At 42.6% G+C, this 26,238-nt stretch overlaps 1 protein-coding gene across 1 annotated transcript in view; it reads right to left on the minus strand.

Moving 5' to 3' along the window:
* Window positions 1-22,999, minus strand: part of phactr1 (phosphatase and actin regulator 1) — an 80,822-nt gene extending 57,823 nt beyond the window's left edge. Inside the window, exon 1 of the mRNA XM_031833612.1 lies at window positions 22,176-22,999. Within this exon, the coding sequence (XP_031689472.1) occupies window positions 22,176-22,287 (112 nt within the window). The 5' untranslated portion in view covers window positions 22,288-22,999. The remainder of the gene's footprint in view (window positions 1-22,175) is intronic.
* Window positions 23,000-26,238: the final 3,239 nt, after the last annotated feature.

Consider the following 26,238-nt stretch of genomic DNA (forward strand, 5'->3'; position numbering starts at 1 on the left):
ATGGATAACATTTTTGCAAATGCATTAAAAAAAAATTAAAAACTGAAATATCATAAGTATTCAGACCCTTTACTTTGTCAGCGATTACAGCCTCAAGTCTTCTTGGGTATGACACTACAACCTTGGCACACCTCTATTTGGGGAGTTTCTCCCATTCTTCTCTGCAGATCCTCTCAAGCCCTGTCAGGGTGGATGCGGAGCATCGCTGCACAGCTATTTTCAGAGATGGTAGAACAGGTTCAAGTCCGGTCTCTGGCAGGGCCACTCAAGGATATTCAGAGAGTTGTCCCGAAGTCACCCCTGCGTTGTCTTGGCTGTGTGCTTAGGGTCGTTGTCCTGTTGGAAGGTGAACCTTCACCCCAGTCTGAGGTCCTGAGCGCTCTGGAGCAGGTTTTCCTCAATGATCTCTCTGTACTTTGCTCCGTTCATCTTTCCCTCGATCCTGACCAATCTCTCAGTCCCTGCCGCTGAAAAACATCCCCACAGCGTAATGCTGCCACCACCATGCTTCATCATAGGGATGGTGCAGGGTTTCCTCCAGACGTGACGTTTGACATTCAGGCCAGAGAGTTCAATCTTGGTTTCATCAGACCAGAGAATCTTGTTTCTCATGATCTGAGAGTCCTTTAGGTGCCTTTTCGCAAACTCCAAGCGGGCTGTCATGTGCCTTTTACTGAGGACTGGCTTCCATCTGGCCACTCTACCAGAAAAGCCTGATTGGTGGAGTGCTGCAGAGATGGTTGTCCTTCTGGAAGGTTCTCCCAACTCCACGCAGGAACTCTGGAGCTCTGTCAGAGTGACCATCGGGTTCATGGTCACCTCCCTGACCAAGGCCCTTCTCAGTTTGGCCAGGCGGCGTGCTCTAGGAAGAGTCTTGGTGGTTCCAAATTCCTTACATTTAAGAATGATGGAGGCCACTGTGTTCTTGGGGACCGTCAATGCTGCAGAATTTTTTTTTGGTAACCTTCCCCAGATCTGTGCCTCAATACAATCGTGTCTTGGATCTGTATGGACAATTCCTTTAACCTCATGGATTGGTTATTGCTCTGACATGCACTGTCAACTGTGGGACCTTATGTGCATTTCCAAATCATGTCCAATCAATTGAATTTACCACAGGTGGACTCCAATCAAGTTGTAGAAACATCTCAAGGATGATAAATGGAAACAGAATGCACCAGAGCTCAATTTCGAGTCTCATAGCAAAGGGTCTAAATACTTATGTAAATAAGGTATTTCCATCTTTTTATATATTTGCTAAAATTTCTAAAAACCTGTTTTCACCTTGTCATTTTGGGGTATTGTGTGTAGATTGAGGATGAAAACAATTAATTTAATCCATTTTAGAATAAGGCTGTAACAAAACAAAATGTGGAAAAAGTCAAGGGGTCTGAATACTTCCCGAATGCACTGTAGATAACATTTATTTGTGAAGAGATGGGTAAAGTGAAATGCTCTTGATGATGCTACCTAGCAACCATCAAGAGACCATCAAGAGATTAGGAGCGTGCCAACGTGCCAATGCAGCCTCAGCATTACGGCTAGATTTCATACTAAGCTGCAAGCAAAACTTTACCGCAATCATGACTAGGTCGGTTAGCGGAAATAGAAGAACACTCAAAAAAATACTGTGTTAAAAACAACCCAATTTGGGTAGATATTGGACAGAACACATATTGCGTTATTTTGACCCAGCAAGTTGGGTCACAAACAACCAATTGTTTTCTTTAAATTGGGTTGTTGATGCTGGGATATTGGGATATCCCTCTCTGTCACGGATGCCATGGTTGCCCTTCGTTCCAAGATGTAAACCAGAGACAGGTGTATTATACAACAGCATTCTGTGTGTTCTTTTTTCGCATATTTGCAATCAAACGCCAGAATTTTCTTCATCTCCTATCGTACTTTAATTCCACTGATTTCAAAACTCGGTCCTCCAGAAAGTGGAGAGCAACACTTGCAGTTTGACCAAGTGATATCTTTTTAAAAAAAACGCATTAGAAAGGATTACCTACACATACTGACTAGCTCATGTTATTGACAGAAGCGGGCTACATGGCAGACCAATCCGAATTCATCTCTCGGCATGTCCAGCCCACTCATTATCTCAGCCAATCATGGCTAGTAGGAAGGTTGCTGGCTTTTTCTGTGGCTAAACCAACTAGGCTCGTAATTTAACCATTTTATTCATATTTACAGATGGCATACAAGATGTTCCAGAAGGCATTTCTGCCCAGAAATGCATTTTGCTAAAAAAGGTTTACGTTCAAATGGCTCTCCTGTGAAGTAGATGCAGGACATAACGCCTAGTTTCCTGAAACGAGTCACATTTTTCCTCCTGAACTTATTTCGGTGAGCAAATTGGAGTGGGTCTAGGGTGTCAGGTTGGATGGAAATTCGGCTTGCCATAACAACAGGGTTGAATACTTATTGACTGAAGACAATTCAGCTTTTTATTTTTTATTAATTTGTAAACATTTCTAAAAACATAATTCCACTTTGACATTATGGCGTAGTGTCTGTAGATCAGTGACACAAAACAACGCTTATGAAAAAAAAACATGATTTCACGTGAAATTTCACATAATTTGTTCATAGAACATCAGTTTGCGAATAACCATTGATTTATGTTTTGTGTCGAAAATAACTGTAAAATTTTGTCATGGTGTGATGCTCAATATCTGGATGTGCAAACTACAAGCACAGGCTGCTGGGGTAACATTTAATTGGTTACCTTACTAAGAAGTCGAGCAGAGGTAACATAGCTAACTAAGCTAGCTAATGTAACTAGCTAGCGAACAACATTTGTTTCCCTAAACCAAAATCTAGCTAGCTTTCATAATACGCTTGGCTAGACATTCCTAAGCAAATCAATGCAATAAAGCTAGCTGCTATCTTGTGATGTGATTTGTAACTTTGCAAACTGACGTTAGACCGTATCTAACCGTTAGCTATCTAAATCAAATCAAATTGTTTTGGTCACATACACATGGTTAGCAGATGTTAATGTGAGTGTAGCAAAATGCTTGTGCTTCGAGTTCCGACCATGCAGTAATATCTAACAAGTAATCTAACAATTTCACAACAACTACCTTATACACACAAGAGTAAAGGAATGAATAAGAATATCTACATATAAATATATGTATGAGTGATGGCCGAACGGCATAGGCAAGATGCAGTAGATAGTATAGAGTACAGTATATACATATGAGATGAGTAATGTAGGGTATGTAAACATTATATAAAGTTGCATTGTTTAAAGTGACTAGTGATACATTTATTACATCCAATTTTGGCTAGAGTGGCTAGAGAGTGGCTAGAGATTTGAGTCAGTATGTTGGCAGCAGCCACTCAATGTTAGTGATGGCTGTCTAACAGTCTGATGGCCTTGAGATAGAAGCTGCACCTCTACTGACCTCGCCATCTGGATGATAGCAGGGTGAACAGGCAAAGGCTGGGGGGTTGTTGTCCTTGATGATCTTTTTGGCCTTCCTGTGACATCGGGTGGTGTAGGTGTCCTGGAGGGCAGGTATTTTGCCCCCGGTGATGCGTTGTGCAGACCACACTACCCTCTGGAGAGCCTTACGGTTGTGGGCGGAGCATTTGCCGTACCAGGCGGTGATGCAGCCCGACTGGATGCTCTCGATTGTGCATCTGTAAAAGTGTTTTTGGTGATAAGCAAAAAAAATTCAGCCTCCTGAGGTTTCCGTTTTTATAATAAAAATGGTCCACCTACACAGACAGTGTGACCATTTGAGTTTGTCTGTCATGTGTACGCCGAGGAACTTCTCCTTCTCCACTACTGTCCCATCGATGTGGATAGGGGGTGCTACCTCTGCTGTTTCCTGAAGTCCACGATCATCTCCTTTGTTTTGTTGACGTTGAGTGTGAGGTTATTTTCCTGACACCACACTCCAAGGGCCCTCACCTCCCTGTAGGCTGTCTCGTCGTTGTTGGTAATCAAGCCTACCACTGTAGTGTCATCTGCAAACTTGATGATTGAGTTGGAGGCGTGCATGGCCACGCAGTCATAGGTGAACAGGGAGCACAGGAGAGGGCTGAGAACGCACCCTTGTGGTGCCCCAGTGTTGAGGATCAGCGGGGTGGAGATGTTGTTTCCTACCCTCACCACCTCAAGGTGTCCTGTCAGAAAGTCCAGGACCCAGTTGCACAGGGCGGGTTCGAGACCCAGGGTTTCGAGCTTAATGACGAGTTTGAAGGGTACTATGGTTTTAAATGCTGAGCTATAGTCGATGAACAGCACTCTTACATAGGTATTCCTCTTGTCCAGATGGGTTAGAGCAGTGTGCAGTGTGATTGCGTCGTCTGTGGACCTATTGGGGCGGTAAGCAAATTTGAGTGGGTCTAGGGTGTCAGGTTGGATGGAAATTATATGATCCTTGACTAGTCTCTCAAAGCAATTTATGATGATGATCATCATCATCATGATGATGACGGAAGTGAGTGCTACGGGCGATAGTCGTTTAGCTTAGCTTTCTTGGGAACAGGAACAATGGTGGCCCTCTTGAAGCATGTGGGAACAGCAGACAGGGATAGGGATTGATTGAATATGTCTGTAAACACACCAGCCAGCTGGTCTGCTAATGCTCTGAGGATGCGGCTAGGGATGCCATCTGGGCTGGCAGCCCTGCGAGGGTTAACACGTTTAAATGTTTTACTTGCGTTGGCTGCGGTAAAGGAGAGCCCGCAGGTTTTGGTAACAGGCCGTGTCGGTGGGACTGTAATGTTGTCAAAGCGAGCAAAGACGCTGTTTAGTTTGTTTGGGAGCAAGACATCGGGGTCCCCGACGGAGCTGATTTTATTTTTGTAGTCCGTAATTGACTGTAAACCCTGCCACATACCTCTCGTGCCGTTGAATTGCGTTTCTACTTTGTCTCTATATTGACGCTTAGCTTGTTTGATTGCCTAGCGGAGGGAATAGCTACACTGTTTGTATTTGGTCTTGTTTCCGGTCACCTTGCCCTGATTAAAAGCAGTGCTGCTCTAGTTTAAACTGTTCTGCCTTATTATTATTCGACCATGCTGGTCATTTATGAACATTTGAACATCTTGGCCATGTTCTGTTATAATCTCCACCCGGCACAGCCAGAAGAGGACTGGCCACCCCACATAGCCTGGTTCCTCTCTAGGTTTCTTCCTAGGTATTGGCCTTTCTAGGGAGTTTTTCCTAGCCACCGTGCTTCTACACCTGCATTGCTTGCTGTTTGGGGTTTTAGGCTGGGTTTCTGTACAGCACTTTGAGATATCAGCTGATGTACGAAGGGCTATATAAATAAATTTGATTTGATTTGATTTGGTTTGCGCTTTCAGTTTTGCGTGAATGCTGCCATAAATCCACAGTTTCTGGTTGGGGAAGGTTTTAATAGTCGCTGTGGGTACAACATCACCGATGCACTTGCTAATAAACTCACTCACCGAATCAGCGTATACATCAATGTTGTTGTTCAATGCTATCCGGAACATATCCCAGTCCACGTGATCGAAGAAATCTTGAAGCGTGGAATCAGATTGGTCGCACTAGCGTTGAACAGACCTGAAAACAGGCGTTTCCTGTTTTAGTTTCTGTCTATAGGTTGGGAGCAACAAAATGGAGTCGTGGTCAGATTTTCCGAAAGGAGGGCGAGGGAGGGCTTTGTATGCGTCGCGGAAGTTAGAGTAACAATGATCCAGGATATTGCCGGCCCGGGTCGCGCATTCGATATGCTATCTACTGAAGAGGCTAACGTGACTGGCCTATCTACAATATAAGGCATGTTGATGGTCTGGGCATATCTGGATCAGTGGTGATCACCATGCTGCAGCCTTACCTCGGAAAGGGGCACACCACATTTGTGGACAACTGGTACAGTAGCCCTTTTCCAGTACCTTTTGAGGGAGAACACAGGCACCCTGTTGCACAGTGAGGAAGGGGATGCCAATATTCAAAAGGAAAATGAGCAAGGGGGGGGGGAGTTCCAAACGAACGGGGAGAAAATGGCAGTGAAATAGCACAGCAAATGCAATGTCCATGTTCTGTCCACTGTGCACTCCAAAATGTCGGACACAGGAAAACTAGACTATGTCACCAGAGAGAGGAATATGAAGCCAGACTGTGTGTTGAAGTACTTCAAGAAGATGGGAGCAGTTGACAAAGTGGACATGGAGAACCGTTTTGTTGGGTGTACCAGAAAACCCCTCAAATGGTACAAGAAGCTATTTTCCCACCTAATAGACATAGCTCTCCTCAATGGCCACATTTTCCACAGGCAGGTGGCAGGACAGGTGATCTCATACCAGCAGTACAGGATAATCCTGATGCGGCAGCTCCTTGAGGACCACCACACTCCTCATAGTCCGTCTACTGGGGCCGGCCTGCCTCTGACAATCCTCTATGCCTCACTGGACATCACTTCCCAAGCGAGGAGCCTTGTAATAACACAGGCTTGGGTGTAGTTCCTAGCTTTGGCGAGTACCTCACCCACAATCACTGAGTGGAAAGTAGGCCTATAGTGGCTCTATTTCTGAAATAAAGCAGGACAAGAAAATAATGTCATTAACAATTGTTGCTTTATGCTGATAAAAAAAAATATATATAATTGTAAAATGTATTGAAATGCATGACTTGAGGTGTTTGATGCGTAGAGGGTGAGGTGGGACTGGAGAAACATATGTTTGTTGCCTGAAATGAAATACTTTGTTTGACTCCTGGGCTCCATTTCTGAATTAAAACAGTAAAAGAAAATAATGTAATTTACTTTTCCTATTCCTTGATTTGTAATGCATTCTCACAATTGTTATATTAAATATCTTCCTTGCTCGGTGACGAGGCAGGCACCTGTAGGCTACATGTCCAGTGATGATAATACGTTGACATGACGAAACGTAGCCACCACTCTAGCCTAGTTTTTCCAAGGGAGAAGAAATTATACTTAAAAAATTAAATGAACAAAATCATTTAGGATGCCAGCATTTCTCAGCATTAGCCATGGTTGGCATATGTATACTGAACAAAAATATAAATGCAACATGCAACAATTTCAAAGAACTGCGTTACAGTTCAAAAAAGAAATCAGTCAATTTAAATAAATTCATTAGGCCCTAATCTATGGATTTCACATGACTGTGAATACAGATACGCATCTGTTGGTCACAGGTCAGTATCTGGTGTGACCACCATTTGCCTCATGCAGCGCGACACATCTCCTTCACATAGAGTTGATCAGGCTGTTGATTGTGTCCTGTGGAATGTTGTCCCACTCCTCTTCAATGGCTGTGCAAAGTTGGATATTGGCGGGAACTGGAACACGTGGTCATACAAGTCGACCCACAGCATCCCAATCATGCTCATTCTGTGAAATGCTTGGAGAGAATGCAGGCCATGGAAGAACTGGGACATTTTCAGCATCCAGGAATTGTGTACAGATCCTTGCGACATGGGGCCGTGCATTACTATGCTGAAACATGAGGCAATGGCGGCAGATGAATGGCACGACAATAGGCCTCAGGATCTCATCATTCAAATTGCCATCGATAAAATGCAATTGTGTTCATTGTGCGCAGCTTATACCTGCCCATACCATAACCACACCACCACCATGGGGCACTCTGTTCACAAAGTTGACATCAGCAAACTGCTCGCCCACACAACGCAATACACGTGGTCTGTTGGCTGGTTGGTCACACTCTTGGCATTCTCTCAACCAGCTTCACCTGGAATGCTTTTCCAACAGTCTTGAAGGAGTTCCCACATATGCTGAGCACTTGTTGGATTCTTTTCCTTCACTCTGCAGTCCGACTCATCCCAAACCATTTCAATTTGGTTGAGGTCGGGATTGTGGAGGCCAGGTCATCATTCTCCTCATTGGTAAAATAGCTCTTACACAGCCTGGAGGTGTGTTGGGTCATTGTCCTGTTGAAAAATTAATGATAGTCCCATTAAGCGCAAACCAGATGGGATGGCGTATCGCTGCAGAATGCTGTGACAGCCATGCTAGTTAAGTGTGCCGTGAATTCTAAATAAATCACAGACAGTGTCATCAGCAAAGCACCCTCACACCATAACACCTCCTCCTCAATGCTTTACGGTGGGAAATACACATGCGGAGATCATCCATTCACCTACTCTGCGTCTCACAAAGACACGGCAGTTGGAACCGAAAATCTCCAATTTGGACTCCAGACCAAAGTACAGATTTCCACCGGTCTAATGTCCATTGCTCATGTTTCTTGGATCAAGCAAGTCTCTTCTTATTATTGGTGTTCTTTAGTCATGGTTTCTTTGCAGCAATTCAACCATGAAGGCCTGATTCATGAAGTCTCCTCTGAACAGTTGATGTTGAGATGTGTCTGTTACTTGAACTCTGTGAAGCATTTATTTGGGCTGCAAATTCTGAGGCTGGTAACTCTAATGAACTTATCCTCTGCAGCAAAGGTAACTCTGGGCCTTCCATTCCTGTGTCGGCCTTTATGAGGGGCGGTTTCATCATACCTCTCAATGGTTTTTGCGACTGCACTTGAAGAAACTATCAAAGTTCTTGAAATGTTCCGTATTGACTGACCCTCATGTCTTAAAGTAATGATGGACTGTTTCTCTTTGCTTATTTGAGCTGTTCTTGCTGTAATATGGACTTGGTCTTTTACCGAATAGGGCTATCTTCTGTATACCCCCCCCCCCTACCTTGTAACAACACAACTGACTATTATTTATTTAAGGCTCCCTTTTTTATTTAGTTTTATAAGAGCACAGACAAACAAAATACAAATAAAAGGTTTCACATATTTTCAAGACTTGAGCAATTTAATGTAGGTGTTTTATTCAATGCATTTACTTGTGGAATGTTACCGAATAGATAACAACAATAGAAAGAATAATCTGGTAGAGAGTCAGGTGGAGAATAGAGTGAAAGTGCACTGTACTGTAAGTAACAACGTTGTGAGCCAGGTGTAAATGGGTTAGCAGCATTTCCAATGAATTGGAATACAAAAGAAGCCAACCACCCTTGACTTGATAGGCTATCAGCAGGACAATAGACTCTTGCCGTGTTTAGGGACTTTAAATGTATTAATGGATGTTTGCGAGGCTTGTCACTTCACCCATCTCTTTGCATAGCCCACCAAATGCACTGTTTTCTAACCACATCTGGATGGACCCATAACGAAATACTATGGGAATAAATATCACTGAATGACAAAAATATTAGAATAAACTAGGCTAATGCAATTGAAGGCAACACATCGTTGCTTACTGAAACACCCAAAGTCATACAATTGTTATAGTAGGATTTGAAGCAATGGCCTACCCTCGTGTGGTCAACAATTTCAGCATCATTTTCGCACTGCTTTGAGACAAACAACCCTGTAGGCCAGTTGAGAACAAGTTCTCATTTACAACTGTGACCTGACCAAGATAAAGCAAAGCAGTGCGACACAAACAACAACACAGTGTTACACATGGAATAAACAAACGTACAGTCAATAACACAATAGAAAAAGGTCTATATACAGTGTGTGCAAATGGCGTGAAGATGTAAGGCAATCAATAGGCCATGGTAGCGAAGTAATTACAATTGAGCAAATTAACACTGGAGTGATAGATGTGCAGATTATGATGTGCAAGTAGAAATACTGGTGTGCAAAAGAGCAAAAAAGTAAATAAAAACAATGTGGGGATGAGGTAGGTAGTTTGGATGGGCGATTTACAGATGGGCTGTGTACTGCTGCAGCGATTGATAAGCTGCTCAGATAGCTGATGTTTAAAGTTAGTGAGGGAGATATAAGTCTCCAGCTTCAGTGATTTTTTTCAATTCGTTCCAGTCATTGGCAGCAGAGAACTGGAAGGAAATGCGGCCAAAGGAGGTGTTGGCTTTGGGGATGACCAGTGAGATATACCTTCTGGAGCGCATGCTATGAGTGGGTGTTGTTATCGTGGCCAGTGAGCTGAGATATGGCGGAGCTTTACCTAGCATAGACTTATAGATGACCTGGAGCCAGTGGGTCTGGCGACGAATATGTAGCAACGGCCAGCCGAGGTTTGTTAACACAGTGTCCAAAGAAGAGCTAGATGTATACAGAATGGTGTCGTCTGAATAGAGGTGGATCAGAGAATCACCCGCAGGAAGAGCGATATGATTGATATATACAGAGAAAATAGTCGGCCCGAGAATTGAACACTGTGGTATCCCCATAGAGACTGCCAGAGGTCTGAACAACAGGCCCTCCGATTTGACACACTGAACTCTATCTGAGAAGTAGTTGGTGAACCAGGCGAGGCAGTCATTTGAGAAACCAAGGCTGTTGAGTCTGCCGATAAGAATACGGTGATTGATAGAGTCGAAAGCCTTGGCCAGGTCGATATAGATGGCTGCACAGTACTGTCTTTTATCAATGGCAGTTATGATATCTTTTAGTACCTTGAGCTTGGCTAAGGTGCACCCATGACCAGCTGGGAAACCAGATTGCACAGCGGAGAAGGTACGGTGGGATTCAAAATGGTCAGTGATCTATTTGTTAACTTGGCTTTCGAATACTTTAGAAAGGCAGGGCAGGATGGATATAGGTCTGTAATAGTTTGGGCCTAGAGTGTCACCCCGTTTGAAGAGGGGGATGACCGCGGGGGCAGCTTTCCAATATTTAGGGATCTCGGACGATACGAAAGAGAGGTTGAACAGATTAGTAATAGGGGTTGCAACAATGGCGGCAGATCATTTTAGAAAGAGAGGGTCCAGATTGTCTAGCCCAGCTGATTTGTATGGGTCCAGGTTTTACAGCTCTTTCAGAACATCAGCTGTCTGGATTTGGGTGAAGGAGAAATTGGGGAGGCTTGGGCAAGTAACTGCGGGGGTGCGGAGCTGTTGGCCGGGGTTGGGGTAGCCAGGAGGAAAGCATGGCCAGCCATAGAAAAATGCTTATTGAAATTTTCGATTACTGTGGATTTATCGGTGGTGACAGTGTTTCCTTGCCTCAGTGCAGTGGGAAGCTGGGAGGAGGTGCTTTTATTCTCCATGGACTTTACAGTGTCCCAAAACTTTTTGGAGTTCGAGTTACAGGATGCAAATTTCTGTTTGAAAAAGCTAGCTTTTGCTTTCCTAACTGACTGCGTGTATTGGTTCCTGACTTCTCTGAAAAGTTGCATGTCACGGGGACTATTCAATGCTAATGCAGTCCACCACATTATGTTTTTGTGCTGGTCGAGGGCAGTCAGGTCTGGAGTGAACCAAGGGCTATATCTGTTCTTAGTTCTACATTTTTTGAAAGGGGCATGCTTATTTAAGATGGTGAGGAAAGCACTTTTAGGTCACCTAACAGAGAACTCTGAAGATAGATGGGGGGGCAATCAGGGGGGGTCATAACAGGTGGCAACAGTGAGAGACTTATTTCTGGAGGGATTCATTTTTAAAATTAGAAGCTCGAACTGTTTGGGCATAGACCTAGATAGTATGACAGAACTCTGCAGGCTATCTCTGCAGTAGATTGCAACTCCTCCCACTTTGGCAGTTCTATCTTGACGGAAAATGTTGTAGTTGGGAATGGAAATCTCAGAATTTTTGGTGGCCTCCCCAAGCCAGGATTCAGACACAGCTAGGACATCAGGGTTGGCGGAGTGTGCTAAAGCAGTGTGTGCTAAAGCAGTGAGTAAAACAAACTTAGGGAGGAGGCTTCTGATATTAACATGCATGAAACCAAGTATTTTACAGTTACAGAAGTCAACCAATGAGAGCGCCTGGGGACACGCAGGTCCTAGGTTAACCTCACATCACCTGAGGAACAGAGGAGGAGTAGGATGAGGGTACGGCTAAAGCCTATCAAAACTGGTGGTCTTGTGCGTTGGTGACAGAGAATAAAAGGTGCAGATTTCTGTGCGTGGTAGAATAGAATCAGGGCATAATGTACAGACAGGGTTACGGTAGGGTGCGGGTACAGTGGAGATAAATCTAGGCATTGAGTGACGATAAGACAGGTTGCATCTCTGGACGCACTAGTTATGCTGGGTGAGGTCACCGCATGTGTGAGAGGTGGGACAAAAGAGGTATCTGAGGCTTGTTTAGTGGGACTAGGAGCTCCACAGTGAACTAAAACAATGATAACTATCCTAAACAACAGTATACAAGGCATATTGACATTAGAGAGAGACATAAAGAGAGGCATAAAGCAATCACAGGTGTTGATTGTGAGAGCTAGCTAAGACAACAGCGGGTAAGACAACAACAGCTAATCAGCTAAGACAACAACAACAGGTAAAATGTTGATGAATGAGCAGAGAGGGTCAGTTAACTACACACAGGGCCTGAGTTTGAGGCTGGTGCAGACAGACAAACAAAAATGAACAAAATGGAGTACCGTGATTAATGAACAGTCCAGCAGGCATCAGCTATGTAGCCAAGTGATCATAGGGTCCAGTGAACAGCAATTAGATGAAACAGGGAAGCCGCTAGGTAGTCGTTACTACACTAGCAAGTAGGAGACACGGCGTTCAACATTTTTTTTTTTTTTTTTTTTAGTTAGTAGGCCGGGGCTAGTAGAAACATCTGCTCTGGCGTCCGGCAAAGGCCGGTTGAGGGCTCAACGGAACGGTTGGAATTACGTCGGCAGACCAGTCGTGATGGGACGACGGGGCTCCGTGTCAACAGACGGTCTAGGCCAGTTGACAAAAGATGTATTGTAGCTGGAGTAATTTTGTTTGCTAGCCGGGAGATGCGCCTGGCTCGCGGCTAACTGGTGCTAGCTTCGGGACAAGGGCGTTAGCCACTATAGTCACCCGGTAGCAGCTAGCTAGCAGTTATGATCCGATGCAAAGGTCCAGAGTTTAAGGCGGTGGTGTATTTGATTCTAGTCGTGTTAGTGAAGAGTCCGGGAGGCATCAGCTGTGTAGCCGAGTGATCATAGGATCCACTGAACAGGCCGGGAGGTGGGCCTGGCTCAAGGCTAGCTTTGGGCTTGGGCCATTCGGTGGAAGCTAGCTAGCTGTGATGATCAGGAGTAATGGTCCAGGGCTTACGGTGTTGTAGTGTTGAAAAACAGTCCGATATTGGCAGGCTGGCAAGTATTATCCAGGCTAAAAGCGGCAGGTGTCTGTGCAAAAGGTAAAGGCCGCTAGCAGTGGCTAACAATGACTAAATAGCTAGTAGCTAATTGCTGGTTAGCTTCTGAGGTTCTGGCTATAAGGTCTAATAATAGCAGATCCGTATCACATTGGGTGAGGCAGGTTGCCGGAAGGTATATTTAATTTAAAAATAGAAAAAGAGTTGGAAAATATATTGAAATATATGCCAAAAACTTGTATAGAATGACAAACAAACAAAAAAAGGTGACTGGTCTTGATGAATCAGATTTTTCTTTTCACTGAATCTCCATTTGGGTATTGGTTAGCCTACAATTAGGGTGTGGAAATGTTAGGATTATTTTTCCTGGAATAGAAACACAATAATATTAATCAATTAAACAAAGCAACATTTCTAACAGTATAAACAGTATAAACAGCACAACAAATACAATCATATTTTACTAACAAATTATAATCAATCCCAGATAGTCTGTTCTAACAAAAAACGTTTTTAACGTCTTTAGAACAGCCAATATTAAAAACAGTCAAATGCATTTGTGAATTCAATCACTTATGCCGACATGTTGCGGTTTATTACTTGTTTAATTATTCAAGGCTCCCTCTGTTATTTTGTTTTATAAATAAAATGCTTGACTGTATTTAAAGACAAGACTTGTATGCTGTGTGATGACATACACAAATGAATGAATGATTGATTGATATACTGTATATTGAAGTAGGCCTGTATGCCAATAAGTAAGTTACGCAAAAACAGCTATAGCAAGTAGGACTCTTAGGCCTACAGCTCCACGTAATTTCAATAATTTCGCTTCTCAAATATGCCCTCTGGTGGTCAAACTAGCATTAAAGGCAACAATGGCTGACAGTAAAATACGATGACGGCACGCACTCCAACGGTACCATACCATTCCGCATCATGCCGCAAGCTGTGCTGCAGTAAGACGCAACTTTTAAAGGAAGAACCACTGTATGTGTACCTGCGAAGTGTACCTTTGACTTTGTTGTACCCCAGGGAACAGCACTGTTCCCCTAACCATAGCCTTAAATGAAATTAGAATACAGCAGCATACTGTCATTGTATAAAAATAAAACCTTCAAGCTGTTGCATATATAGTAGGCAAAGTTTTAAAATATATTATTGGCAATATATGTATAGCCAATCTCTGTTCTGTCCGCAGACCTGGTGGCACAGCAGGAACATCAGGTAAGTAGCAACCCGAAAGGTTGCGAGTTCAAATTCTAAGTCAGGTTGAGTCCCAAGTAATCATTACACATCAGCATACTGTTCTTTCAAATGAACACCTTAATTTAACTGTAAACATACAGTAACTTGTTATAGATTTACTGTATTTTCACCACAACTAGACAAAACCTTCTAGGGGACCATGACAATATTCTAAGAAATGCTCTTAGGGACGTCCCTGGAACAAACCGGGAGCAAGGCAAAACCTGCAGGGGACCATGACTGTTTAAATTGAATTAATGTCAATTATGCCTTTTAAAGTAAAATATTCTGGGTAGACACCTGGGTTTTCACGTGTAGTTTCATGGTATTTTGCATCCCCATGTTGTCACATTTATTTAACATGAGATCATTTTTCCACATGTGCTCAAATGCTGTCAAGTGTATTTTCATGTTATCACGTCGCACATGTTATCATGTCAACTTCACATTGAAATTCATGTGGTTTTTCAGGAAGGGTAAACCTTCATCCCTTGTTATATCTCTGAGTCAGTTGAGCTCTGAATTATCTCTAGAGTAAAAACACTGTCTTGTTCAAACTGACTCTGTGAGTTTGGACCCCCTGGACAGAGAGCCAGAGAGGAAGAGTGTGATTTCCTCTTCCTTTGTGTTATTAAGAGGAGCAGCAGTGATAGAGAGCCTGGTGACTAGGCTGCTCTGAATAGGCAGCTCATCTCTTCTCCACTCCTCTCCTCTGCACTGCAGACCAGTCTGACAGTCCTTGTGGTTTTCCTCAAGGACTGGCTAATGTATTCACAGATAGTGTGAGTGTATGTGTGTGTGTGTGTGTGTCTGTGTGTACAAGAGACTCGAAAAAGGAGAGAGAGCGTGTGTATGTGCGTGCATGCGTGTGTGTTGCATGCAGGTATACATTTCAAACTCAGTTTTTCACAGTTCCTAACATTTAATCCTAGTAAAAATTCCCTGTTTTAGGTCAGTTAGGATAACCAGATTATTTTAAGAATGTGAAATATCAGAATAATAGTAGAGAGAGAATGATTTATTTCAGCTTTTATTTATTTCATCACATTCCCAGTGGGTCAGAAGTTTACATACACTCAATTAGTATTTGGTAGCGTTGCCTTTAAATTGTTTAACTTGGGTCAAACATTTTGGGTAGCCTTCCACAAGCTTCCCACAATAAGTTGGGTGAATTTTGGCCCATTCATCCTGACAGAGCTGGTGTAACTGAGTCAGGATGCAGGCCTCCTTGCTCCAACACAATTTTTCAGTTCTTCCAACAAATTTTCTATAGGATTGAGGTCAGGGCTTTGTGATGGCCACTCCAATACCGTGACTTTGTTGTCCTTAAGCCATTTTGCCACAACTTTGGAAGTATGCTTGGGGTCATTGTCCATTTGGAAGACCCATTTGCGACCAAGCTTTAACTTCCTGACTGATGTCTTGAGACGTTACTTCAAGCCTCCTCCTTTTTCCTCCAAACATAACGATGGTCATTATGGCCAAACAGTTCTATTTTTGTTTCATCTGACCAGAGGACATTTCTCCAAAAAGTACAATCTTTGTCCCCATGTGCAGTTGCAAACCGTAGTTGGGCTTTTTATGGCGGTTTTGGAGCAGTGGCTTCTTCCTTGCTGAGTGGCCTTTCAGTTTGTCGGTATATGACTCGTTTTACTGTGGATATAGATACTTTTGTACCTGTTTCCTCCAGCGTCTTCACAAGGTCCTTTGCTGTTGTTCTGGGATTGATTTGCACTTTTTGCACCAAAGTGTGTTCATCTCTAGGAGACAGAACTCTTCTCCTTCCTGAGCGGTTTGACAGGTGCGTGGTCCTATTGTGTTTATACTTGCGTACTATTGTTTGTACAGATGAACGTGGTACCTTCAGGCATTTGGAAATGGCTCCCAAGGATGGACCAGACTTGTGGAGGTATTTTTTTTTTAGGTCTATTTTCCCATGATGTCAAGCAAAGAGGAACTGAGTTTGAAGGTAGGCCTTTAAATACATCCACAGGTACACCTCCAATTGACTCAAATGATGTTAATTAGTCTATTAGAAGCTTCTAAAGCCATGCCATCATTTTCTGGAATTTACCTAGCTGTTTAAAGGCACAGTCAATTTAGTGTATGTAAACCTCTGACCCGCTGGAATTGTGATACAGTGACTTATAAGTGAAATAATCTGTCTGTAAACAATTGTTGGACAAATGACTTGTGTCATGCACAAAGTAGATGTCCTAACTGACTTGCCAAAACTATAGTTTGTTAACAACAAATGTGTGGAGAGGTTGAAAAACGAGTTTTAATGACTCTAACCTAAGAATGTAAACGTCCAACTTCAACTGTATGTACGTTTGTGCATGGGAGCGTATATAAATGTATCTATACGTCCTCTTACGAGTGTGTGTCTCATACCAAGCAAATACTCAGACAGAGCTGAGCAATTAAACATCCAGTCATGCATGTTAACAGTAAATGGCTGACGGCCTTTCAGTCCATTGTGATGAAGAGTTCTTGTGCAGTGATGACTAACTCGGCCCTGGTCAGTCAACACACAGTCAACACAGTGGGAGAGAGCGAGAGAGCCTCTCAAAGACGCTTCCTTTTCATTATCATCATTACCCTCTCTCTATCTGCTGCTGCAGTCTCGTTAAATGGCCTCTCTTTTATTATTGTTATTTACCATTTTGACAGGGAGGTCATTCTGAGACTACGGTCTCTTTTACAGATGAGCCATGCATAAATACATCAAACACATACAATATACAAAATTAGAAAACAGACACATTTATCAACACAGAGGTCTCCGATCATTACTCTGGAACTGGCCAAGGGGGACCAGAACATCTCATTTCAGAGAGCTCCGGAAGTTGTTCCACATAAAGGGCCCCAAAAAAACTAAAAACAGCTTTACCCAACTCTGTGGAGACCGACCTGGCCTTCAATGTTATCCAAGCCTGAGACCAGGGGGTTGGTAATTTGTAAGTCTAAATTGAATGAATGATGATAGATACATAGGAAGTTGGCCTCTCTCTCTCACTTTACATCTGTCTCTCTGCCTCTCCATCTGTCTCTCTTCACCTCTCTTTCTCTGCCTGTCTGTTTCCCTCTCTGTCTTTGTCCATCTGTCTCTCTTCCCCTCTCTTTCTCTGCCTGTCTGTCTCCCTCTCTGTCTGTCCATCAGTCTCTATTCCTCTATTTCTACCCCACTCTCTTTCTCTGTCTGTCTCCCTCTGCTCTCTCTCTCTCTATATGACTGGCTGTCACTCTATCGCCTCTCTCTGTCTTTCTCTCTCTCTCTCTCTCTCCATCTATCGCTCCTTATTCTTCCTTGCTCACCCCTCTCTCATTCACGGCTGTCTCAGTGGGATGGCTGTTTGGGCTGAGAGCAGAGCAGTGCAGGGTAATGAATGCATTGGGGGAAATAATGTTTTTTTTTTGTAAACAGAACAGCACTAAACCCTCACCCAGCTGACCTGATTTACCATAGCTGGAGAGCTGCATATACACACACACCCGCACACACATGCACAAACACATACACGCATGCACACAGCTGCATTCAGGATAGGTCTCAGTGGGCGGGGGGCCCACCGGAATGTTCAGCAGAGGAATGCCAATCCAGAACAGAACATTTAGAATGGCAGCAAGTTGACAGAATGATCTACAGAATAATCTTATCTTGGCAAAAGGTTGAGGGCTAGACTAATGTGCAACACAGCAGCACAAAACCAAACCTTCTGGAGTGGTTTATAATGCCAGCAAGCCTAACACACAGGTGCGCACGAACGCACGCACACACACACACTCACACTCACACATATCATGTCACATCGGTATTCAGTTGGTTAGAGACAGACATTCCGTAAATACTAGTAATAGATTTGATAACGCAAAGATGGTGGACAGACAGAAAAGAGAAATAGGCAAAAGAACATTTTGATTTAGAGCAATAAAGAAATGTAATAAATTAACTGAGCAAACCAGAAACCTTTCAATATATAAATGTAAACATTATTTTAAAACGATTTAAATATAATACATAGAAATGTTGTGGGACTATAGTAGATAGTATAGTACTTTTTAGATTGAGTATTTATTGGGTCATTATGATAGTATATTATGTATGTTTGTAACAGTGTGTTGTATGTAAAAATGTGGTCGTATTATAAATTGTATTTTAATGTTTAAGGACTCTTGGAAGATTAGTCCAAAAGGGGACTAAAAGAGATCCAAATCAAATCATGTCATGTGAGGAGGAAGCAAGGGCTATATTAGTCACGGCTATGCACTGTGCCACCCTCACTCACTTCAAAGGAAGGTGTGGGTTGATGCTACAACAACTGTGGATTTAAACATACAAACACACGAATGAGGAAGCAGAGAGTGGGAGGGCAGGCAGCTTGAGGGGAGACAGAACGATATAGTGCTACTACAACCAGACAGAAATGGGCAGAGAGAGAGAGAGACAGAAGATAGAGAGGGGACAGGCTATAGAAAACAAAGCAGGGGGGAAGGAAAGGGAGGATGAGAAGAGAAAAGAAAAAGTGAGTGATATAGTTTGTAAGCCACATTGCCAAACTGAAGGATATAATATTGATGTGTATAGTCTGGTAGCAAGACGTGACAGAGGAGTGTAGAGGCACTGGTTTGACTGTGACAGCCTCCGAGCTGTGATGTCACACATCAGACACCAACGTGACTAGTGTGCACTGTACCCAACACGGCTATTTACATACCCAATTAACAACCACCAAAGCCCTAACAGGCAATATATTCAGACAGATCCTTCCCTTAAATTTAAATCTGTGCCAAGTTTGCCACCAAGCTGTGTAGGGACTCTGTTGGGATTCAGTATGTTGGTACTATTAATGGTACTGTTGGTGAGTGCAGTCTATGTGGAGGAGGGTTAAAGCACTGCGTGGGTGTCTCTCGGAAAACAGTGTCTATGAGAAGCTAGACTGTCTGAGAGGTGGGTTGGAGGGAGCACTGCCATGTGAGACTATGACATGGGTGAGAGAGAATGTGTGAGAGAGTACGGGAAAGAGCACTGTTTAAGATAAGCTAGCACTGTTGTTGAGTTCATGTACAGAATATCCAGGAGCACTCATGGAGCCATGCTTTACTGACTACAGAGACTGCTGCACTGTTGCAGGCTATTTATTACCTTGTGTCAAATGAAAATAACTACATTCACAAATCAACAAAAGCTTAGGCTACATTAAAGCAATTCATAAAATGATCTAACCCAAACCACAAATCAAATTATAATCCACAATGGAATACCAATAATCTCAGCAAATAAACTGAACACTAGTAGTAGGACAGTACTGACTATGACAAATGTGCCAGGCAGAGCAGAACAATAGCCAGCCGTGTGGGTTTCCTCCACCAAGAGTTGGCATCTGTCCGACATGAATACCACGTGACTGGGATTTATAACATAGGATACAGGAAGTTGTTTGACACACATCCACAAACATTATAGTTCCACTTCCCTTATACTCTCAGATGAATAGGTGACACGAATTATGTGCTCTGTGATATATTCAGAAAATAACAAACGTTTTGCGCTAATCTGTTGGGATCTGGCTGTCTGTTGCGTGATTTGGAATGCTGGTGGCTTCGGTTTCAGCACCGGGACAGAGTGGACAGCTCTTGCATGTGACGCAAGTAGCCTACTGGCTGTTGTATAAGCAGAAGAAGCTAGTATTGGTTGATCACACAAACCCCAAAACAGAAGCAACCTCTAAAATTGGATCTGTTCAGTTACAGACAAAACAGTTCATGTAAGATTTCAAGCCAAAAGCAGTTGGCTTCTCTATGGACTCCATGGGCTACCATCATGGTGGGATAATTATGCCAAGTCACCATAGCAACAATGGATGCCTACAACTTCTCTTTACAGTTTCCAAGACCATCTTAAATGAGGCAAACCAGTACAAGGTACTGAAACAACAGTTGGTTGGGACACCTTTATTGAATGCTTCAAATCATCTCCCTCACTTCGACAGGCAGAATGCAGCCTAGATTCTATAACAAGTCCAAATGCATTCATGCAAGTGAGTCATTCAAGTCATTCTGTTCTGACATTTGAAAAGCTGCAAGACAGCAAAAACCTTGCAGTCACATTATCTTGCTAAAAACAGCAATGGATCCAACTGCAGAATATTGAGTTTAGCTATAAGATGCCTGGTCAGTTGGTTAGCCTAACCTTGCAAGACAGACTATCCATAGAAAATAATATCAAAGGGTTTGAATAGCCTGCTCTCTTCTTCATAATATGTTGTCTATGATATTGGGTTGAATATAGGCTTACACTGTAACAAATTGCTATACATTTACAGCAAAAAATGTACAGTTAGCTACTGTAATTCTATATTATAGTACTGTAAAGAGCAATGCATTAAGGGGGGTTCAATGGCATTCAGCTACACTGCTGTACAATTACAGCAATTTCTGTGATTTTACAATACAATTTTACAGTTAAGTGCTGTATTACCTGTTTTGCTTACTGGGAATTATGGTGCATCGTGGAAAAATGTTGTGTGCGGGGAAAGAATCTCTGGCTCATTAACATATTTTGAGGCATGCCTTGTAAGAGGCTATATTTGTTGCACCCGTTAGTAAGAAATGCTGTACCCCACAGAATACATTACCATACTGTACTTTTGGAAAATAAAAACATTTTCTTATAAATATACAGTGCCTCTACAAGTGTAAGTGATATAAAACAACAAATAATCATTGTTATGTTGTAATACATAATTATATACACTGTTAGCAATTTCTGTAATTTTATTACACTACATTATAACAAAAAAAGTACTGTATTTCTGTTTTCTGTGTATTTCTGTGTTTCTGTGTTCTGTAAATGATGGTGCATTGTGGGAAAATGTTGTGGATGGGGAAAGAATCGCTGACTCATGAACATATTTTGAGGCGTGCCATGTAAGGGGCAATATTTGTTGGACCCTTTAGAGAGAATGCTGTACCAATTGAACTGATTTGTGGTAGTAGTACCACATATTTTCATATTTAAATGGGGACTAATCATGGTGGCAGCAAGTCTTAAGCTTTTGCTGGTTGAGCAATTTGCCAAGTCCTACTGGTCTGTTTTACCTTGTAATCATGGCAAGTTTGGAAGTATTTGTTTAGGCCTCCAGAAGTGCAAGAAGACATAGAACACAAAATATTCATAAATATGTCGTAATATACAAATTCCGTAGCAGCCATCTTGCTTGCACCAATGACATTTAATTACAGTAAAACACTTTAAAATACCAATATTGCAATTACAGTAGCATTTACGTTCTTACAGTATAGTAGGCAAATTTTACAGTATTGTACTCTGTCGTTGCTCTGATATCACAATAATTTACAGGAAGCTGGTGGCAAGTTACTTTGAATAGTACAGTAACATACTTGGTACTAGCCAGAGATGGGCAAAGACATATCAAAAGGTATACTTACTATAAAATATAAAATACCTTGAAGACCGATGCCTCCTTAACTAAAACAACATCCCAGTAACCATTACAGAAACATTTTACTCTATCAGCTGCCTGATACACAATGCATGAATGAGTCACTGTGCAGCCTAGACACCACATCCTCATCACCAGCAAGACATGGCTCTTTAACAGCATGGCTCTTTAACCCAGGCTATAACGTAACCGCGCTACACAGTCACTGCGCTACACAGTCAGTCTGCCATAAATCAATCCTCTCGATGTGATACAATTCTCAAAATGGGAGAAATACAACGAATCGTTTTCCATGACACGCATCTCCTTGGGTTAATGTCTGTAACACAGTGAGTCGAGCCGCGAGCCCCACATCTAGCCGACTGCTGGGTCCACGCAGTCAGACAGTGCGTGTGCGTGTCTGTGAACGCGTGTTACCTACCTGTCTCCAGGTGGAGAGAGAGACGCGACTCAGTGATGTAGGGCGTATCGCTCTTGGACCGGACTCTCCGGATCGGCCGACGGTCTATCTCATTCTCCGGTGACGCCGCCATTTAGGTATCCTTGGCCGGGCAACGTCCGTCCACTGGCGACCAACTGAACTGCGCGAGACGAGACTCATGCACGGGCAGACCGTGTAGGTAGGTGATGCGGGCGATGAGAAATGGAGATGACGGGGGGGAGAGAGAAAGAGAGAAAGAGAGAGAGCGAGAGAAAGAGAGAGAGCGAGAGAGAGAGATGTTCCACTGTAATAGTGAAGGTATAAACTTGGCAGTAGAAAATCTTAACAGTATATTTGACCTCAGCTTGATCTCAGCTTCCCTATCAAATCTAAAAAATCTCAAATAGAAAACCGAAGAAAATGAACAACAATGACAAATGGTTTGATGAAGAATGCAAAAATCTAAGAAAGAAATTGAGAAACCTGTCCAACCAAAAGGAAAACCGGAGTCTACGCCTTCACTATGGTGAATCACTAAAACAATACAGAAATAGAGTACGGAAAAGGGAACAGCACGTCAGAAATCAGCTCAATGTAGTTGAAGAATCCATAGACTCTAACCACTTCTTGGAAAATTGTAAAACACTAAACAAACAACAACATGAAGAATTATCTATCCAAAATGGAGATTTATGGGTAAACCACTTCTCCAATCTTTTTGGCTCTATAACAAAGAACAAACCGCAAAAACATATACATGATCAAATACAAATCTTAGAATCAACTATTAAAGACTACCAGAACCCACTGGATTCTCCTTGAATGAGCTACAGGACAAAATAAAAACCCCATGTGGTATTGATCTGGCATCTTCCCCAATATTTGGAACCAAGGACTGATCACCCCAATCCACAGAAGTGGAGACAAATTTGACCCCAATAACTACCATGGGATATGTGTCAACAGCAACCTGTAACTCTCGTCGTGGGTGGAAGAAGAGGAGGATCAATGCGCAGCGTGGTAAGTGTCCATATTGTTTTAATAAGAATACCTCCTCATACCACCGCCGCTCAGCTTTCGCTGCCTCCAGCTCTGCCTTGGGGCAGCGATATTCCCCAGCCTGTGCCCAGGGTCCTTCTCCGTCCAGAATTTCCTCCCATGTCCATGAGTCCAGAGATTTCCGCTGCTGCCCGATACCACGCTGCTTGATCCTTGGTTGGTGGGTGATTCTGTAACGCTCGTCGTGGGTGGAAGAAGAGGAGGACCAATGCGCAGCATGGTAAGTGTCCATATTGTTTTAATAAAAATACTGAACACTGAACAAAAACAATAAAATGACAAAAAGAACAGTCCTGAACAGTGAAGCAAAACACAGAACAGAAAATATTCACCCACACCACACGGATGGGATTCTACAACCACCGAAAAGGAAGTGATCCCCAAACCTTCCATAACAAAGCCATCTCCTACAGAGAGATGAACCTGGAGAAGAGTCCCCTAATCAAGCTGGTCCTGGGGCTCTGTTCCCAAACACAAACACACCCTACAGAGCCCCAGGACAGCAACACAATTAGACCCAACAAAAAGATAATTACTTGATACATTGGACAGAATTAACAAAAAAACAGAGCAAACTAGAATGCTATTTGGCCCTAAACAGAGTACACAGTGACAGAATACCTGACCACTGTGACTGACCTAAGGAAAGCTTTGACTATGTACAGACTCAGTGAGCATAGCCTTGCTATTGAGAAAGGCTGCCGTAGGCAGACCTGGCTCTCAAGAGAAGACAGGCTAAATGCACACCGCCCACAAAATGAGGTCGAAACTGAGCTACACTTCCTAACCTCCTGCCAAATGTAAGACCATATTAGAGACACATATTTCCCTCAGATTACACACACCCACAAATAATTTGAAAACAAATCAAATTTGAATAAACTTCCATATCTATTAGGTGAAACATCACAGTGTACCATCAAAGCAGCAACATGTCTGACCTGTTGCCACAAGAAAAGTGCAGCAGCCAGTGAAGAACAAACACCATTGTAAATACAACCCATATTTATGTTTATTTTTTCCCCCTTTTGTACTTGCATCTTACAACACTGTTCATAGCCATAAAATGACATACGATATGTCTCTATTCCTTTGAAACTTATGTCAGTGTAATGTTTACAGTACATTTTTTATTGTTTATTTCACTTTTTTTATTATCTAATTTACTTGCTTTGGCAATGTGTTTCCCCAACCAATAAATCCATTTAAATTGAACTGAATTGAATTGAGAGAGAGAGAGAGAGAGAGAGAGAGAGAGAGAGAGAGAGAGAGAGAGAGAGAGAGAAGCAAACAAACCACCTCCAGTGGTGTGAGATGTACAGTGACACTATCGATTAAAAGAGGTCCTGCCTCCCTTCCGAAAAGAGAAAGTGGAATACACACACACACACACACACACACACACACACACACACACACACACACACACACACACACACACACACACACACACACACACACACCCCGAGAATATGAACACGTCATAAGCCAATCCTTTTTTGGGGGGGAATGACAGGAAATTTGCTTTAAAATTGCAACATTTTCTCTCAGCCTCATGACAAAATGTGTAAAATAGCATGAGATAGACTAAGCTATAAAACTACACTTTTTCGTTTTTTGGGTTGGGGCGGGGCTTGCTCGTACCTTGCAGCCCGAGGAAACTGCCTTACGCCACTGACACACACACAGACTCCCCTGTCTGCAACAGCACAGAATAACATACAGTTGCTATTGTGAGAATACCTGCCCATTCCCCAGAGAGTAAATCAGTAGGCTATAATTGGAGATGATATCTGGAGACTGTCTGGCCCTTACTTTCAGTTAGCCTACCTAACCCTAGCTTCTCTGTCTCCTTCATCATGGCTGACTCCATAGCCTACATGGCAGATATTTATAATGGTTGTCAAGAGTTCGCTGCAGCTAGCGACTGGAACGAGCTGCAACAAACACTCAAACTGGACAGTTTTATCTCAATCTCTTCATTCAAAGACTCAATCATGGACACTCTTACTGACAATTGTGGCTGCATTGTGTGATGTATTGTTGTCTCTACCTTCTTGACTTTTGTGCTGTTGACTGTGCCCAATAATGTTTGTACCATGTTTTGTGCTGCGACCATGTTGTGTTCCTACCATGTTGTTGTATGCTGTGTTGCTATGTTGTCATGTGTTACTGCCTTGCTATGTTGTTGTCTTAGGTCCCTCTTTATGTAGCGTTGTGTTCTCTCTCTTGTAGTGATGTGTTTTGTCCTATATTTATATTGTTTTAGTTTTTTAAAATCCCGTGCCCCTGTCCCCGCAGGAGGCCTTTTGCCTTTTGGTAGGCCGTCATTGTAAATAAGAATTTGTTCTTTACTGACTTGCCTAGTTAAATAAAGGTTAAATAAAAAAATATTTAAAAAAAGAGATCAGTAAGTCAATACCCATCTGCATGTACCATCACCATTTGAAAGCTGCTATTCTCCAACTCTTCTCTCTCTTTTGGGAAGCAAGCTCACCCCATCTAGTGGATGATATCATCAGAATACACAGAATGGAACTAGAATGGGGCATTTATATGCAAGAACAAGCACATTGTCATTTTACAGCACATTTGTCCATTTGTCACTGATACTCTCTTAGAAAAAAAGGTTTCAAAAGGGTTCTTCGGCTGTCACCACAGGAGAACCCTTTTTGGTTCAAGGTATATTCCTTTTGGGTTCTATGTAGAACCCTCTGTGGAAAGGGTTCTACATGGAACCCAAATGGGTTCTTTCTACCTGGAACCAAAAACAGTTATTGTAAGGGTTCCCCTATGGGGACAGAACCCATTTTTTCTAAGAGTGTAGATTCATCCCATTTATACTATTAATGTATAGGCAGATAGTATATCTAGACTAGCATATCTAACTCCCATAATGTAGAGTAGTTAGGGAGGCTAACTGAGAGTAAGGGCCAGACAGGCTAATATAATACACTAAGCTGAAGGAGGATCTCCAAAAAATTGCAAAAATCTTCATTTTAGG

The sequence above is a fragment of the Oncorhynchus kisutch genome, linkage group LG10 (genome assembly GCF_002021735.2).
Source record: "Oncorhynchus kisutch isolate 150728-3 linkage group LG10, Okis_V2, whole genome shotgun sequence".
Classification (NCBI taxonomy): domain Eukaryota; kingdom Metazoa; phylum Chordata; class Actinopteri; order Salmoniformes; family Salmonidae; genus Oncorhynchus; species Oncorhynchus kisutch.